This window comes from Arachis hypogaea, chromosome 1 (genome assembly GCF_003086295.3).
Source record: "Arachis hypogaea cultivar Tifrunner chromosome 1, arahy.Tifrunner.gnm2.J5K5, whole genome shotgun sequence".
In the NCBI taxonomy this organism is placed as follows: Eukaryota; Viridiplantae; Streptophyta; class Magnoliopsida; order Fabales; family Fabaceae; genus Arachis; species Arachis hypogaea.
In genome coordinates this window covers 102,465,746-102,482,822 of record NC_092036.1, presented here as the reverse complement: position 1 = coordinate 102,482,822, position 17,077 = coordinate 102,465,746, and the positions used below count along the sequence as shown (strand labels likewise).

At 35.4% G+C, this 17,077-nt stretch overlaps 3 protein-coding genes across 3 annotated transcripts; 1 reads left to right on the top strand and 2 right to left on the bottom strand.

Annotated features, from left to right (window-relative positions):
- Positions 1-2,291: 2,291 nt before the first annotated feature.
- On the bottom strand, positions 2,292-3,238 carry LOC112779401 (protein DMP2). Its single transcript, XM_025823679.3, has one exon. The coding sequence runs from the start codon at positions 3,112-3,114 to the stop codon at positions 2,524-2,526; it is 591 nt and encodes a 196-aa protein (XP_025679464.1). The 5' UTR covers positions 3,115-3,238; the 3' UTR covers positions 2,292-2,523.
- A 2,203-nt stretch (positions 3,239-5,441) lies between these two features.
- LOC112761510 (uncharacterized) lies at positions 5,442-7,757 on the top strand. The gene is made up of 3 exons (XM_025808193.1): positions 5,442-6,284; positions 6,372-7,316; positions 7,410-7,757. Exons 1-3 carry the CDS (start codon positions 5,442-5,444, stop codon positions 7,755-7,757), a joined length of 2,136 nt encoding a protein of 711 aa, XP_025663978.1.
- A 3,305-nt stretch (positions 7,758-11,062) lies between these two features.
- Positions 11,063-12,757, bottom strand: LOC112705036 (uncharacterized). Its single transcript, XM_025755898.3, has one exon. The coding sequence runs from the start codon at positions 12,094-12,096 to the stop codon at positions 11,578-11,580; it is 519 nt and encodes a 172-aa protein (XP_025611683.1). The 5' UTR covers positions 12,097-12,757; the 3' UTR covers positions 11,063-11,577.
- Positions 12,758-17,077: the final 4,320 nt, after the last annotated feature.

Sequence of the window (17,077 nt, the reverse complement as noted above, 5' to 3'; positions counted from 1 at the left end):
ATTCCTTTTCTTTATTTATAATATGCAGGTCCCATTTAGTTGGGAACCCACCAACAGTTAGTACATACATAGGTGATTTATGTAGTGGTATGGGATTGGATAGCTACTAGGTAAAGATGGCTAAAGTTTGACTGGCCAATCTCGTGATGGCATGTAAAAGAAAATTTTTTTCATTTTTACTGTTGCAACACAAGTACGATGACTGATAAGTAAACTACCCAAGGACATTTGGAAATTTTTCCAACAAAAAATATGTGTTTGTTACATGGGCCATAATCTAGACGGACCAAACGCGAAATAAATAAGAAAAAGTATAGATTATTAATATACTATTTGTCAATTTATTGTCAATAATAATTAATTATTATATTTTAATTACAATTAGTATTGACATGTATAAAGAGACACATCTATAAAGACACTTTTATCAGACACATCTATAAAAAAGATATTTTTATTAGACACATTCACAAAAATATTTCTATTAAATACAATCATAAACAAGAATTGGCAGAATTTGGTAGAAATTTTGTTAATTACATAACAAAATTGAATAAAAAAATAGTTGAATATCTAAAATTATTAAAAAACAAATAAATATATTTTTTAAAAATACAATATAAACTAAGATGAATAGGACATTATAGAAAAAAAAGAGATGTTATTTATTTTAGAAATTAATTAGATATGTGTGTCATTATTTTTAGTATTAAATCATATTTGTAATTGTACTTATATAGTTTACAAAGGATATTTTTTTCTTTACTAAATAAATATATAATTAATTAATTATTGTCATGAATGTATTTAAATTATTTTTTATTTATAATTTTATATTTTTATAATAGTTAATTGTCCATCGTAAAATAAAATATATGACGGATTCATTTTGTGAAGAATTCTTAATACTGAGAAAATAAAATTACGAACAATGAGTTTTGGTTTTTGTTGTTTTTTATTGTATTTTTTTGAGTCAATAGAAATATAAATTATTAGTAAAGTTGGTGTTAAATTTTAAACTTGTTTAATGATTCACACTCCTGATTACAGATCTGTTACGTCAATACAGGCACCTAAATAGATTTTCGATTGAATCTAAGCGTTACTCATCATTATGATTTTCATTTTTTTATCATAGTAATTTATAATTTTTTTAAAATATCTTTTACTTAAAAAAATATTTTAACATAATAAATATATAAATAAGCATTTTTATATTATTTTACTTAAACATAAGTGATAAATAAAATATTATTTTTTATATAAAATATTCAAATATCAAATTATTTTAAAAGATTATTTAAAAAAAGTATTTATTTTTAAACTGAGTAGTGGTTATCTCGTAAGACCTCGACCTGCCTACTCGAGTCTTGTATGGATATGTAGGCAGGGGCAAAGCTACATTATAGAGAAGGGGGGCAATGGTCCCCTAATTTAAATTTTTTACATGTAAATTATATATAAATTTTAATTTAGTCCTCTTTAAAATTTTATTTTAGTCTTATATAAATATTTTTGGTCCCCTCTAATATCTTATCTAACTCTGTCCCTGTATGTAGAAAGGAGAGCTCATAAGTGTGTGTAGGAGTTGTGTTTGTTCGCGAGAATAGATTCCTCGTCAAGTCAGTTTGAAGGTGTGGACACACTTGCGTAAATTCAGATAACGACTACTAAAAAGAAATCGAAAGAAAACTGTACCCAACTGGACATAAACTCGTAAGCCACCGAGGATAGAGATAATCGTCCAAGTTTTATTGTTAAAAAAAAAAAAAGAAAGCTGTCTCGCCACAGCGGGCGAGTTGGTTCTTCTGTTATTATTGGGGAGCTCTTGGTGAGGAGACCTTAGGAAAAGTTGCTAAAATAAACGGGAGGATCGATCCGTTTAGTAGAATTTCAAAGAAAAATTATTAGCAGTAGGCGGAGACATTTCTTCATCCAAATAAACTCTTAATCTTGTTGAAATTGAATTCAATTAATACTACAAGGTCGTTTTAATCTATTTCAAATTAATTCTTAATGAAGTAATTTAATACCTTTAAATTTTTTATTTAAAGAGATTTTTTAATTTTATAATAAACCAAGAGAGCAAATTACTCATTAAAAAAATAACATAAACTATAAGTGATTTAAACAAATCTTATTCCTAAACAAAGATTTATTAGAAAGATATGTTTGCATTTTTAGGAACTTCACACAAATAATTTTTTCTGAAACAAAAAAATTTATCTTTTTAAAAATAATGAATAAAATTTCATATTATTATACAATAGTATCTATTAAATGAGATTGCATTTTTAAATATCATATTCATTTATTTGTTTTTTTTTTTAAACATCCAACCAAATTTTTCATTTTATGTTTTGATCCATCCATACTAGCCCACGTAACAGGGGATGCAACATTGATCCACTCAATAAAAAGATTTTCTTTATCACATATCATTACAATATTAATCGGTCAAACTTTAGCCACCTTTAGGAGTTTAACCACTTAATCCCATGCCACCATAGATGTCACCGCATACTAAATACTAGTAGCGCATTTAGGGGGTGGGGTTTGTGGGGGGACGATGTTAGAATCATGATCATCACCATCAGGCTTGGGGTATCCGATTCCATGGCGTGTGTTAGGGAACACCATGAAAACCGAACCGGCCACCACTCCAATCACCAACGGAATCACCTGCACCATGCTGTTCCCCGTCGACTTAAAGCCAGGGTACATGCACTGCAGTGTGTTTCTGTCAAGCAGGCTCAGCACCGCGAACACCACCATCGACAACGCCCCGTGCACAAAGTCCACAGACCTCAGCCTGTAACGTGACAAGTCAACGCTTTTGATCTCGGCCTTCTCAAGTGGAAGAGTCCAGAGTCCCTTGGCGGTCACGATTCCGTAGCGCCTCCGGTTTTTGTTGGTTGGATCGATGTAACTGTCTGTGAAGGAAGAGAAGAAGCAGAAGAAGGCGCAGATCGCGAGAAGAGTGGCGGATAGGACCCTGTTGGCGGCGCTGCTGCACTTACCGGAGTTTGTTAGGATGGGGTTCACGAAATGGAAGACGAACATTGTCCCCGTTGGGAGAAGCTTTATGAGGCACCCAACTGCTGTGCATGCCATGTGCCACTTGTGCTTCTTCTTCTTATATATTAGCTAGCTTATTGTTATTAGTTAATTACATAAGTATACACACTAAGCCTTTTGATTTGGTAGATCACAACTATTGTGGTTTCTTTCTCTATTCACTGCTTCTTATGTTCCTTTTATAGCTGCAAAGGGCACGGACCCACTTATAGAGATGGCAACATCTACTCTACTCCAAGTCCACCTTATCTGGTCGGGTTGTCAACCCAATTCGCAAGTAGTAGGATAGTATGCGGATAGAATTTTTATGGGGTTTGGTAGTGTGCGAGTTGAGCCTCAATCCTATTCAACCAACTCGCACCTTATATATGTATATGTTATATACTTATATAAAAATGTTTTAAGTAGATATTGAACCAAAGATCTTACTAAATGAAAAGAATCTTCAGCCACTAAAAAAAGATTACTAATTAATAATTTAATAATTTTTTATATGTAAAAATCAGTTGTATTTTAAATTATCATAAAGTTTTATAATAATGTTGCATCTTTTTTGTAACCTGCAGATATGATAGAATACTCGCAGGTTAAGAACGAGTAGAGTTAAGGTTGAGATATTCTCAACTTGCGGATAGGCCGAATAGAGTTGAGTTTATATAAAAATCTTAACATGCGGGTAGAATTAGGGTTGGTTCCAAATCCCACCCTATCTTACCTATTGTCATCCCTATCCACTTACTTGCATGATGTGGAGTGGTCAGCTTACTCGTTTACTTAAATAAAAATTAAAAGTTTAAATTTTATTTTGTGTATATAATAATTTATTGAGTAAAGTATTGTTTTTGTCCCCAACGTTTGGTGTAAGTCCTATAATTGTCCCTAACGTTTCATTCGTCCTATTTACGTCCCCAACGTTTGAAAACTGATTCAATGTTACCCTCCCGTTAAATTGACTGACGGAACACTAACGGAGATGCTTACGTGGAACAGAGACGTTGGTAACCTCACTCGTGTGTATTGACACGAGTTTTCCTTCGCGCGTAATGTTTCTTTAAGCATACGAAACGCTTGCAAACAGAGAGCTACGAAAAATGTAACACTTTGCATTCCACCCACACTCCGTAAACCCTATTGACTTGTGATCGCATGTTCTTCGCCCTCGATTACTAAGGAAGAAGACCGATTGAAGCGTGCTGGTGTGGTCTATATTCCCTACAGAGAACAGCATTGGCCCGTGTTGGTGGTACCAGGAACTCGGAAACGAGACAGAGTGAAAAGGTATGTTGAATCTATGGTTGATTTTCGTTTGATGGGAATAGGTCATGCAAGTAAAGATGAGTATGCATAGGGTTCTGTCATTGTTATCTTGTTGCTGTTAGGGTTTAGGGTTGTTGATGTAAGGGCAATATTTTGATTTAGACTTTCTGGCCTTCACACTAATCACCGTGGTTTTATGATGTTTGAAACTTGTAATAGGAAACATAGCGGAAGAGATGAGTGACTTTAGTGTAAAAATTTATCACCAGGGGAGGTTTCGGCTTGAAGGAGGTGCTGTTAGGTATTTGGGTGGGGAGACATGCATTGTAGACTTCTGTAATGACGATGAATGGAGTTTGATTGAGGTGTATGAGATAGTTTGTAGACAGGACTATTTGAAGAAGGATATCACTGCGATGTGGTATAAAGCTGTGAATGCTAGCTTAGAGGAAGGATTGAGCATGCTAAAAAATGATAAAGATGCCATGGATATGGCAAGAATTGGGGTGAGAGATGATATGGTTGAGGTTTATGTTGTTCACAAGACAAGTGAAGTGGGAGAAGATGTGCAACCTGGGCAAATTACTACTCATGCTGAAGGAAGTGATCAGGCTGGGCCTGGCCCAATTGTTGTGTATGAAAGCCCTGGTGTTGGGCTTGGGTCAATACCAGCTACTGATGGGCCCACTGAAAAGGATGAGGTTAGGCCCAATGATGCTGTTGAAGATGAGGATGAGGGGAGTGAGACTACTGATGATGATGACTATGAACCTAGGGGGAGTGAAAGTTCATGGAGCTCTGATTCAATTGATAAAAATGCATCAGATGAAAGCCTTGGCTTTGGTGACAGTGATGATGATAGGGAGGGAGCTGAAGGATTAGTTGATGTGAACATCACAGAAGAGGGGCCAAAATAATCTATAGCTAGTCAGTCCCAGGGTCAATCTTCACAGCCAGCTGCACCAACTAATGGCAAGGAGAAAATTTTAGGAGGATTTGGGGATGAGGATGAGGGCTATAACAGTGAGGATTTTCTAGATATTCCGTTGAGTGATGATGAAGAGGACATATGAAAGAGATTTCCGATTCACAGGCCCTTGAAGAACATGAGTGAATACAAGTGGGAAGTGGGAACCTTGTATGTGTCAAGGGAGGAGTTCAAAGACTGTGTGACTGCATATGCTGTCAGTAGTGGAAGAGGTCTTAGGTTCTCTAAGGTGGATCTGAGGAGGGTTAAAGTGGAGTGTGTGGAGGGTTGTGAGTGGTATGCATACTGTGGAAAGATGAAACATGAGCGAACTTGGCAATTGAAGAGTTGCAACAACAAGCACAACTGCTCCAGGGAGTTGAAGATTGGTATCATGCATGCCAAGTGGCTGAGTAAAGTTTTTCTGAATAAAATTGCTGAGAACCCGAAGATTAAGTTAACCACACTAATGAGGAAAGCCTACACAAAGTGGAATGTGGAGTTGACCAAGTCCAAGGCTTCTAGGGTCAGACAGTTTGCTTTGGATGAGTTGCAGGGGACATACATAGAGCAGTATAGAAGGTTGTATGACTACTGCCATGAGTTGCTGAAGGCTAACCCAGGGTCTTCTGTGCATTTGAAAGTCCAGAGGCCTCCGGAGTTTGCTTCTGAACGACCAGTGCCAGGGGTAGATTTAAGACCCAGATTTGAGAGGGTATATGTGATGTTAGATGCCTGTAGGAGGAGTTTCATGGCATGTAGGCCGATGATTGGGCTGGACGGATGCTTCCTGAAGACACCCTATGGAGGCTGGCTCCTAACTGCAATGGGTTGGGACCCAAACGATCAAATTCTTCCGATAGCATACGCAGTTGTCGAAGCTGAAACCAAGGACTCGTGGACATGGTTTCTCCAGCTTCTGTGTGATGATCTGGGAGTTGACAAGATTAGAACCTGCACCTTCATGTCTGACCAACAGAAGGTACTATTCTTTTCTCTACCCCTTACTATACAACTGTTGTAGTATACATTGAATAATGCACACTCATTTGTTTTGTGGATGCAACAGGGTTTAGTGCCAACTTTTGAGGAGCTTCTGCCTGGGGTTGACCATAGGTTTTGTGTTAGACACCTGTATGCAAATTTCAAGAAGAGGTATCCAGGGATCCAGTTGAAGCTAATGATGTGGAATGCTGCCAAGGCTACCTATTATCAAGAATGGGAAAGGAGGATGACTAAGATACAGAAGGTGGATCAAGGGGCATACAACTATCTAATGGAGATACCGACAAAGTACTGGTGTCGTCACAGGTTTGTGTGTAGACCTAGGTGTGATACTTTAGTCAACAATATGTGTGAAGTGTTTAACTCTGTTCTGGTTGAGGCTAGGGAGAAGCCAATAGTGACCATGCTAGAGGATATTCGTGTTTATATAATGAAACGTTGTGCTGACAATAGGGATAGGATAATGCCTTACAATAGAGATGTGCTACCACGAATTAGAGTTAAAATAGAAAAACAGGCTGAACTAAGTGGGAACTGGGTAAGTGTGTATGCTGGACGTGATACATATGAGGTGGTTAGTATCCATGGGGGGAAGGAAAAATTTGTGGTGGATCTTAGGAATCAAGAGTGCTCGTGTAGGAAGTTCCAACTGTCTGGAATTCCCTGTGCACATGCGATGACTTGTATAAGGAAAATGTGCTTCAACGTTGATACCTATGTATCTGACTACTATAAGAAGGCTGCATACATCTCTTGCTACCAACATGTTGTGTTCCCTGTTAATGGACCAAACCTTTGGGACAGAACACAAATGGAGGATGTGTTGCCTCCCACTTATAGAAAACCCATTGGGAGGCCAAAGAAGAAGAGGACACGAGCTGCTGATGAGCAATCAAGTAGGACTGGCCTGTCTCGTGAAGGACAGCAACAAAAGTGTTCTTATTGTTTGTGCTCTGGTCATAACAAAAGGAGTTGTCCAAAGAAGCGCAAAGTCACTCCATCTCCTGCTGTAAGTATATGTTATATATTATTTGTTGTTATGCTTACTGGTGTCTTCATCATTTCCTTATCTCAATTAATTGTTGCTCTGTCTTGTGTATAGGTTGAGACTGCTTGTAATTCTGCTTCAAAGCGGAGGTCACAGAGAGGGGTCAGAAAAAGTGTGAGACTCTCCGCCAAGACACCTTCTAGTAAGGCTAGTGAAAGTGCAAATAGGAAGCAGAAGGAAAGCAACAACAAATCACCCTCACACCCAAAGAGAAACTCTGGTGTCAGCTCCCAGCAATCACAAGCTGCAGTGAAAAGGGCAGCCATGGATCATTCACAAACTGCTTCTGCACCAGCCCCAACCACTGCAAGGGTTCTGCCCACTCCAGTGAAGAGGGTCAGCCAGTCCACCCTTAGGTTCATGGCCAGGACTCCACCAAGAGCATGGAAGAAGTTGGAGTGATTTATGGTCACTTGTGAACTTATATCACTTGTGATACCTTTTTTATTTTGCATTTTGTTTTCTGTTAGAAACTATGGATGTTGGTTTCACTTTTTGTATTTGGATGTGCTGCTACTTCAAAAACAATGTTTATCTTATCTAGGTTGACTTATATATCCAGTTTTTGAATATCTGCATGACATCTTTGTTGGTTAACTTGTATGACTATCGCCTATATAGTTAATGAAGTGTCAATGAAGTGTTTAATCAAGGTTGCAAATAGTTACTTCAATGATGTTCCCTGACAATGAAGTGTTTAATCAAGGTTGCAAATAGTTACTTCAATGATGTTCCCTGCCAATGTAAACTGAACAGAAAAATTGGGTAACAATGAATTCTCATTCAAAATCATTCAATCAACATCTTACATTTGATCCAACACAATCCCTACACCCACACTCCAAAATACAGACAAGATATTACCAACAAGCCTATACTACCACCTATGTTCTGCAACCTTAATGCAGAAAAAACCTCCCATTTCTTGTCAGTGACAATTTTTCACACAACAAAATCATAGCACAAGTCCATCCAACCAAAGCTACTGCTACTGCTATTGTCAACATCCTCTCAAGTGTTGTAACTTTACCCTTCAATCCTGTGATTTTCCTTTTCAATCGAGGAACTTCTTGCTCCTTCTCAGACTCTGCCCATACAAAGTACCCACACTCTTCTCCAATCTAGGCCATCACCAGAAAAAAAATTCAAATCAGATAACCAGGTAACAGCTAAACCCCAACAATTACGTTTTCTACTTACCCCATAGTTTACACAGCCCCAAAACCTCCTTCCGGGATTCTCTGCCGTTGATGAAGTCACAAGCACTGGCCTCTCCCCACAGTAACAAGTTGTTCTCCGTCGCCTCCCTTGGCTGCTGTTTCGATACGAAGCACTGCAACTGCGCGCCGCCTGAGAGGCCTGCGAAGCCATTGACTCACCAACGACCAGTGCAGAGTCGGCGATGGTGAGAAGAAGAAGGGGAGAAGAGGTTCATTCTCAAATTAGGGTTCCCCAATTTAAATAAATATTTCTTTTTTTTTTCTTTCTCAGTAACGGTCACTAAGAAAAACATCTGCCACAGTGGACAAAGTTAGCCACGTAAGCATCTCCGTTAGTGTTCCGTCAGTCAATTTAACGGGAGGGTAACATTGAATCAGTTTTCAAACGTTGGGGACGTAAATAGGACGAATGAAACGTTAGGGACAATTATAGGACTTACCCCAAACGTTGGGGACAAAAACAATACTTTACTCTAATTTATTAATTGGTAAATTAATTTACCTATCGAATTAAAAAATATCATAGACAACAAAAAAAAATTAACTTAGAATTTAATTTAGCCTATTCCAAAGTTCTTTAAAAGAATACGTTGCAATTAACAAAATCATAAGATGATTGATCAAATGATTTTACAATGATGCAAATGAGACTCTTTCGACTTAGTTTCTATTCATCTTTTCTCAGGGGAAAAAGTTCAATAGAGATCATTTTACATACTAGAATAAGGTGTTTAAGCCTTTAAGGATGATAATACTAAATATTCACAACCATACATGCGTCCCGATAGAAAAAGTATAGAGAATTAAATTTTAAGTTTTTAACTATTCTTTTGACTTTCATTATTTTTGAAAAATTTAAAATTTAAAGTAAAAATTTAAAATTAAAAAAATTGATTGATGTTCGTTAACATATAATTAGGCAACTTCACGTATGCACTTAACTCCAGTTGTCCAGTTATTATATTGAAACAAAATAATCGTACAGACTCTGAAGAGCACGAGTTGCCAATTTCGAATGGTTCTTGAGTGGAAGCATAAAGCAACTAGATCATTTATTCATCAATCAAATGACCGTTGTTTACCTCCCTCCCTCGTCACTTTTTTTTGTCGTTTATGTTCTCACTCTTTGACATTTAAAATATTTCACGGAATGGAGAACCACAGCTAACTGCCTAAAGTAACTTTATTTTGTGATTGATTTAATGATACATGAGATTCATGTTTATATAAGTGCCGTATTAGTAGTTCATATATTTTTGCAAAGTATTTAAATTCTAAGAAAACATTTAAGTGTATTTTTAAAAGATAGATATTAGCATAATTAATAAAAAAAATTACGGAGTTAGCACTTTTATTAAAACATGACTAATATATCATTTGATGTAATCTCACAGTATTAAAAATATTAATAATAACTAATTGATAACTATAAATTACAAAATTTACTGGCCATTAACACTTCTCTAATTAATAAATCAACCGTAAATAAACAAAAGTTTAAATATATCTTAGTCTTGTATAAAATATTTGATAACTAAACAAAAGTTTAAATATATTAGTCTTGTATAAAATATTTGATAACATATTAAATTAGATACTAATATATAATAACTAATTTAATAATTACTATTATATTTTATATAAAAAATTAACTATCAAATCACAAAATCGTACTAAATCCAGAGTCTCAAATCTCAACCACTTAAGGTTCCTTTTTATAGATAGAAATGTTTAATTATAAGTAACGGGCCTTATGATCTGAAATCTAGTGTGTGTTAATTTTTTGTGGTCTAAAAATCCAAGGTGCTTTGGTCTTGCTTTGGTCTTAAAATTCCAAAGTGCCTAAATTATTGTATGTATCATGACCAAAAACAATTGTTGTATGTATTGGGCTCGGCAGTGTCAAGTCCAGAAAAGAAAAAAAACGAGTGCTCAGTGCACACCCGCGAAGCAGAAGCAGGAAGGAAGCAGCACAGCCAGCAAACTTGTGCCTCCTCTCCTCTCCCTGTTCTGTTCCTCTATAAAGTTCTCTCATGGCAGCATCTTCAATTTTTATCGAGTGTTTTTTTCTTAAGTACCCAGAGATTATTTTTGTATGCGGTTTGTTTTTTTAAAATAAATAACTTCTGAAAAAAAATTCTAATTTAATATTTCTGATTGACCAGTAGTTCAATATTACCAAGAAATATTACACTCCAATTGAACAATCCTACATCTCTACTATTTTTTTAAGCTACCAGTTAATTTTGATCCCAGACAATTATTATTCAGATAAATTAATAACATTAAAATTATATAATTCTTCCAAATTAAAAGTAATTATAGTAATATAGTCAATTTCTAGACTTCAAGTCTTCAAACAAAATTTCTTTTCCAAAGATATCAATTGATTGAAGCATTAGTCCAATAATGTAACGGAGAAATCGTATGAAAGTCTATCTAGATGTAGATGACGCGTGATAAAAGTTGAAGAAAATTCAGAAGATATTTGCTCAAACCTCCCTAAAGTTTTAACATTTATACTTTACAAAAAGGGTACAATGAGCTAGAAAAACCATTCACTTTCACATCCAACATCCACCAAACCACAACACTTTCCGGATTTTTACAAGAACAACCCCCTTAGTTACTCCCTCAACTTGTATAGCTTCTTCGGTTCTTCCTTCCTTCATTTTTTTTTTTTCAAATTTTTTTCCACCAATTCTAAACTGAAATTAGAACCTAATTCTTATTTTAAGCCATCAGCAAACAAACGTGTCACACGGCTCTTACACTAAATCCAAACTTCTCCAAACGTATTCGGCCCCCAATTTCAGACCCATCCTTCCGTTTAAAAAAATCACGGTCGAGACGGGACTTCAAACTGGTAAGGACCTACCCGTAACGGTAGTGACGGTAACGGAGAAATGAAGAGAAAGGAGAAGAAGATTCTAGATGTTGGTGAAGAGGGAAATAAGGGTCAAGAACCAACTAGACCCGAACCAGACAAACCGACCCGAATCTTACTCGAGCCGGAGCAGACGCCTCAGATCTCTGGTTGCGGAGTCATCCACCGCCGGAGAGGGCTGCTTCTTCGTCTGAAAAGAAGGAAGAGGGAGCGCGCTAGGCGACGGAGACACCGCGAACGCTGATCCAGCATACATGTCGCTGTTCACGGCGGGCGCCGCCGTCGAATCCAGCGACTGCCCCCTCCGGAGAATCGTCACCTTATCGACCGCCAAACCGCTACTCCTGGACAACCTAGAATCGTCAGCGCTGCTAGGTCTCCTTAACGGCAGGGCGGCGGCCTCTGCAACTAGCTGGGGTGAACTGGCAACTACAGCCCGTTTCCTCTGATCGGGTCGGGTAACGGACTTCCGGGAGCTGGATCTTGATGCCGCCGCATGCTGATTGCTAAAATTATTACTATTATGATAGTTACTGTAGTTGTTGGGGTAATTTCTTCGCCGCGAAAACGACGCCGGAGGAACCCTGATCCGTTCAATTAAACAATCCTGAGGCCGCAAAATCTCCGTTGCCATGTTAATAACACAAAAATTAGAATCTAAAAGGGAAAGGTATATACGATCTCTTGAATTTAGCTCTTGTTAATTCTTTAGAAGTAGAAGGTTGGTTAACATTAAAAGAAGAAAAAATAGAGAACAGAATGGCTTTGTTATGGCGAAGGAGAATATGAATTGAGAAGAGAAAAGGGGAGAGGATGATATATAGAGGAAGAGGGAAGGAGACAAAGGTGGGTCCAGGGTGGTGGGGTTGGGTTTTCACCGACCTCTGTGATGAGAGAGAAAGTCTGTTAGAGCCAGCCAGCCAGGCTGCCTCTTCTGACTGAATGACTCAGTATTAAGGGAAATGGACAGGTGTTGGCTCACCAGACTAGGTATTTTTGGGGGATGACGTGAGTCCCTTCCAAACCATGATTGTCGTAACGTTTACTGTTAACTCTTGCTTCGGGAGCCTATGATTTTTCTACCCGAACCGCGTCGGTCATTAGCCTTTATTGGTTCGGAAGGTGAAATGATCTTATCTAAGGTAACGCCGTCTCGTTAGTTGTCGTCATTTGTCAATTATTTGTGGGCCCTTGGTGAAGTTGCCTAGTAATAATGCAAATAATTTAGAATTTTTTTAATAAATAAATTAATTATAATAATTATTGAAATAAATAATTTAAAAAATATTTATCAAAATAAATATTCCTCTTTTATCTCGTTTACTGTTTGTATGTATCTCGTTTACAGTATAAATGAGATAAGACGAGTAGACGTAAAATATGTATTGTTTATAGTGTAAACGATATATATATATATATATATATATATTGTTTATGATGTAATATACATGTATTTTTTTAAAAAAATTAAAAATAATAAAAAATATTAATAATATCAATAATCTAAACTTTTAGCATGCAATTAGTACATAAAAAAATTAGTAGAAAAGATTAAAATGAATATATTTGATCAATTAGTACTTAAAGAGATTGATGAGATATGCATATAGAGTAACTTTCGAGTATATACAAGCCAAGATTTTTTATGGCTATTTTGACGATCTCGCTTTCAGGGACCAACACATAACATCGACTACGAGTATTTTTGAATCGAATTATATAGTCATCTATCGATTCTCAATCATCTCGTTTTATTGTAAGTAAATTTGTCAACGAGATATTCAATTCTGCTCTATAAAATTGAGCATGAAAAGTATTTTCCAATTGTACCCACGTTAAAATCGAACTGAGTCTCAGATTTGAAAACCAAGTTAAAGCATTTTTTGTTAATGAAGCAGGAAAAAACTTCAGTATCAGATTTTTGTTATCTACTAGTTTTCCTAATTCGACCAAATAGTGAGCTATATGCTCGACAGTTGACTCTCCAGCCTCTTCTGCGAATTTTGTAATTATTTTAGAATTTTTTACACCCATTGGCACTTCTATCATTTGCACTATAGAAAGAAAAGTAAAAACAAAATATGGTCGATGCATGAAACCCACGTTGATGTATTGGGGTCACTTATAATTTAATAATATTTTAATAATATAATATTATTATGTTATTAAAAAAATAAATAATAAGTGCTCTTAGTTCAGTTTGGTAGAATGTGGGTCTCCAAAATCCGATGTCGTAAGTTCAAATCCTACAGAGCGTGATTCCATTCTTGTTATATTGGATAATTACAATGAAATAATTAAACAGTAGTTTAAAGGCTGAATTTGACCTCCTGGAGATTGTGGTTAAAACAAAGAAAAGAAATAGGAGGTCAATAATACCCATTCCATTGAGGACATCCTCGACAATCCTTATCATTATGGCTTTCGTCAATATATTGTCGAAACTCAGCCATCGATCCTAGATTATTCGACGAGGAGCCCACTTGGTAATCTCGATTAACTTCGTCAGACATGGTAACAATTTTACCACTTCTTAATCGCATGCACCAAATATCAACATTGCATGCACAATGCAACAGTTGAAAGCAACAAATTTTTTTATACAATTAAATTTTAAAACTGTCCTACTGAGCGTGCCAATTTGTTTTGTCAATTTTTAGCAAATCGACGGTGGTTCGATATCTAATGGTCTGGGAGCGAAACCTACTCCTCTTTATGAGTATCAGTTTTATTTTGCATCAAAATCCATGCTTTGACAGTGACGAAGAAGAAGAAACCAAACTTTGCAGAAATTCGAATTGAACAATAAAATTTAAATGACTTGAATAAAAGGAAAATCAAATTAAATGAAGGAAAAGTGTTTGGAAAAATAAAGGACAAATTGAAAGGTAAAGATTGGAAAGGATAAAAGTTGCTGAATTTAAAGGAATCGAAATGACATTACAAAGAAGATAAATTACATGAAAAGGAAAGTTGCAGAAAATTTAAATGAAAAGTAAAGACATGGAAAGAACTCTTTGAAGAAGAAAGACTCTTGATCGACTTAGAAAGTCGCTGGGGATGTGAGTGATTGTGAGTGTTTTCTCCGAAAAGATTCCAACCTTTGTTTCTTCGATCTTTCATGTATTTATGGAAGTCTTTGACCAATCAAATTAAGATATAACTTCCACGTGCGTCAATCCTTGAATAACCGTTGCTGCTCTCTTTGAGTGCTATCTGTAACTGCCAATAACCATCTTCACTTATTAACTTTTTCACTTCTTCGATTGCTTCACTCTTTCTCGATGAGTCCTAGTCGATCAACATTCTCTCCTTTATCGATTGACAATCTTCGATGACTCCACCTCGAAATTTACAACTTCTCTCCTTCAACCATCCTTGATGACCATACTTTGAAGTTCACAACTTTGTTATTTTTTCGACTAACAAATTGCACTGCTGACCTCTTCTTTGACATAGTTGACCTCCGTTGAGTCTGCGACTAATAGAGAGTACATATGGAGTACCTAATTGACCCCAATCCAAAGTTAATTGTAACATGTATTTGGAGGTTGATCGAAATATTATTTTACCACGTGGCAATGATTGAAGTGTAAATTTATCGAACATTGGCTTATCAAAGAATTCAATAACATCATAATCGAAAATATTATTTTCGATATAACAGTTTGAATAAAAAGAAAAATGAAAAAAAAATCATACCGTATAAAATTATATTAATACCTTTATTTATTTTATATATAAATTATAATTCATTAATGATAAAAGATAAATGTATAATTTTATTAATATTTGTTATATTTTTTTCATATAGATTTCATCTTTGGATAAAAATATTTTAGTGGGCTCCATATTATTTTTTTTCACTTCATTTTCTCTTATCATTCAAACAACAAAAAATTCACTTTTTCATATATTTTTTTTATTTTCTTTTTCTTCAAATTCTGCCAATTTAAACAATGTGTAAAAAATTGTGCAGCATCCCATACGTGTTGAATGGAAAAATAACATGTATCTGACCCGTTTTTTGCTAGTTAAATGAGGAAATGACATATGTCAACATGTCTATGTGAGTTGAACGAGAAAAAGACATGTGTCAGACATGTATCTCATATGTTGTCTACATCACTGCAATATCTATCTATTTGTAATTACATCAAAGAATTATTCTTCACATACAAGCCTTTTACCCATACAAGTCATACAAGTCCATATATTATATTTCACACGACGCCCCTCTTTTACTACATCAATTTAACAGATTTTTCAATCAAAGCGCGCACTTTCTTCTTCTTTGTCATGTTACTGCATGTTCTCTTCCTCCTCCTCCTCCTCCTCCTCCTCCTCCTCCTCCTCCTCCTCCTCCTCATTATTTTTTTTGTCATTATCAACACCACTACCTCCTCCTCCTCTTCCTCCTCCTCCTCCTCCTCCTCCTCCTCCTTTTTTCATTGGATTTTCTTCTCCTCTTTTCTTTTTCTCTTTCTCCTCCATCATCAGTTATCTCGTTGTTGAATATAATGAATAATTCAAGTTCAGATTGTCAATTGAACCAAAATAAAATTGATTATTGTTTTTAATCCAATCGAGTGGCTGAGATGTGGTTCAATTCAGAAGAAAAAAATGCAGCATTATACGAAATATTTTTCTGTATTTGGAGCAAATTTGGGTGTAACACGAAGATATTTGAGTGTAAAACGAAGATATTTGGGTGTATTTTTATTTTGATAAGTTATGTATAATTTAAAACTCTTCCTCTTCATCCTCATCATCTTCTGCTGATGCTTCTTTTTTTTCATCGTCATCACCATCTTCTTCTTCTTCTTCTTCTTATTCATCTTTTCCTTTTTGTTTTACCTTCTCAAGTTTCTTCTTGTTTTACTCTCTTAACAAGAATAAAAATAAAAAAATCAAACAAAGAAGAAGAAGAAACACATAATGCTACAAAATTACTTGAAAGAGAATGAACTTACATTTATTTAACTAAAAGAAAGAAAGAAATAAGGAAAAGAAGAAGAAGAAAAAAATGTAACATTAGAGAAAATATTTTTCTGTACAAAAATGCTATTTGTATACTAAAATCAGTCACTAAAATCAGCCACCAATGTATTTGTGTATAAATACATGTGTGGTTTAATTTATTTTCAATGTATATTTGTATTTCAGCATGTATTTTATATTGGTGGCTGATTTTGATGGCTAATTTTAGTGTACACGTAGATAACTCATTTCTACATTTGTAGTAAATTTGGGAGTAAAATGAAGATATTTGGGTGTAACACGAAGATATTTGGGTGTATTTTTAAATTTTTGGTGTATTTTTATTCTTATAAGTTCTGTATAATTCAGAACTCTTCCTCTTCCTCCTCCTCATCTTTTGCTGCTTCTTTTTTTTTCCATCATCATCACCATCTTCTTCTTTTTTTTCTTATTCATCTTTTTCTTTTTGTTTTTCCTTCTCAAATTTCTTCTTGTTTTACTCTCTTAATAAGAATAAAAAAATCAAACAAAAAGGAAGAGAAAACACATAATGCTGCAAAATTACCTAGAAGATGATGAACTTACATTCATTTAACAAAAAGAAAGAAAGAAACAAGGAAAAGAAGATGAAAAAA

What these genes read in the sequence shown, in the direction of transcription:
- LOC112779401 (XM_025823679.3), bottom strand. Translation starts at nt 3,114, where the DNA reads ATGGCATGCACAGCAGTTGGGTGCCTCATAAAGCTTCTCCCAACGGGG.
- LOC112761510 (XM_025808193.1), top strand. Translation starts at nt 5,442, where the DNA reads ATGAGTGAATACAAGTGGGAAGTGGGAACCTTGTATGTGTCAAGGGAG. An exon ending in TCATGTCTGACCAACAGAAG is followed by an intron (nt 6,285 to 6,371) that starts GTACTATTCTTT and finishes TGGATGCAACAG; the next exon opens with GGTTTAGTGCCAACTTTTGA. An exon ending in AAGTCACTCCATCTCCTGCT is followed by an intron (nt 7,317 to 7,409) that starts GTAAGTATATGT and finishes TCTTGTGTATAG; the next exon opens with GTTGAGACTGCTTGTAATTC.
- LOC112705036 (XM_025755898.3), bottom strand. Translation starts at nt 12,096, where the DNA reads ATGGCAACGGAGATTTTGCGGCCTCAGGATTGTTTAATTGAACGGATC.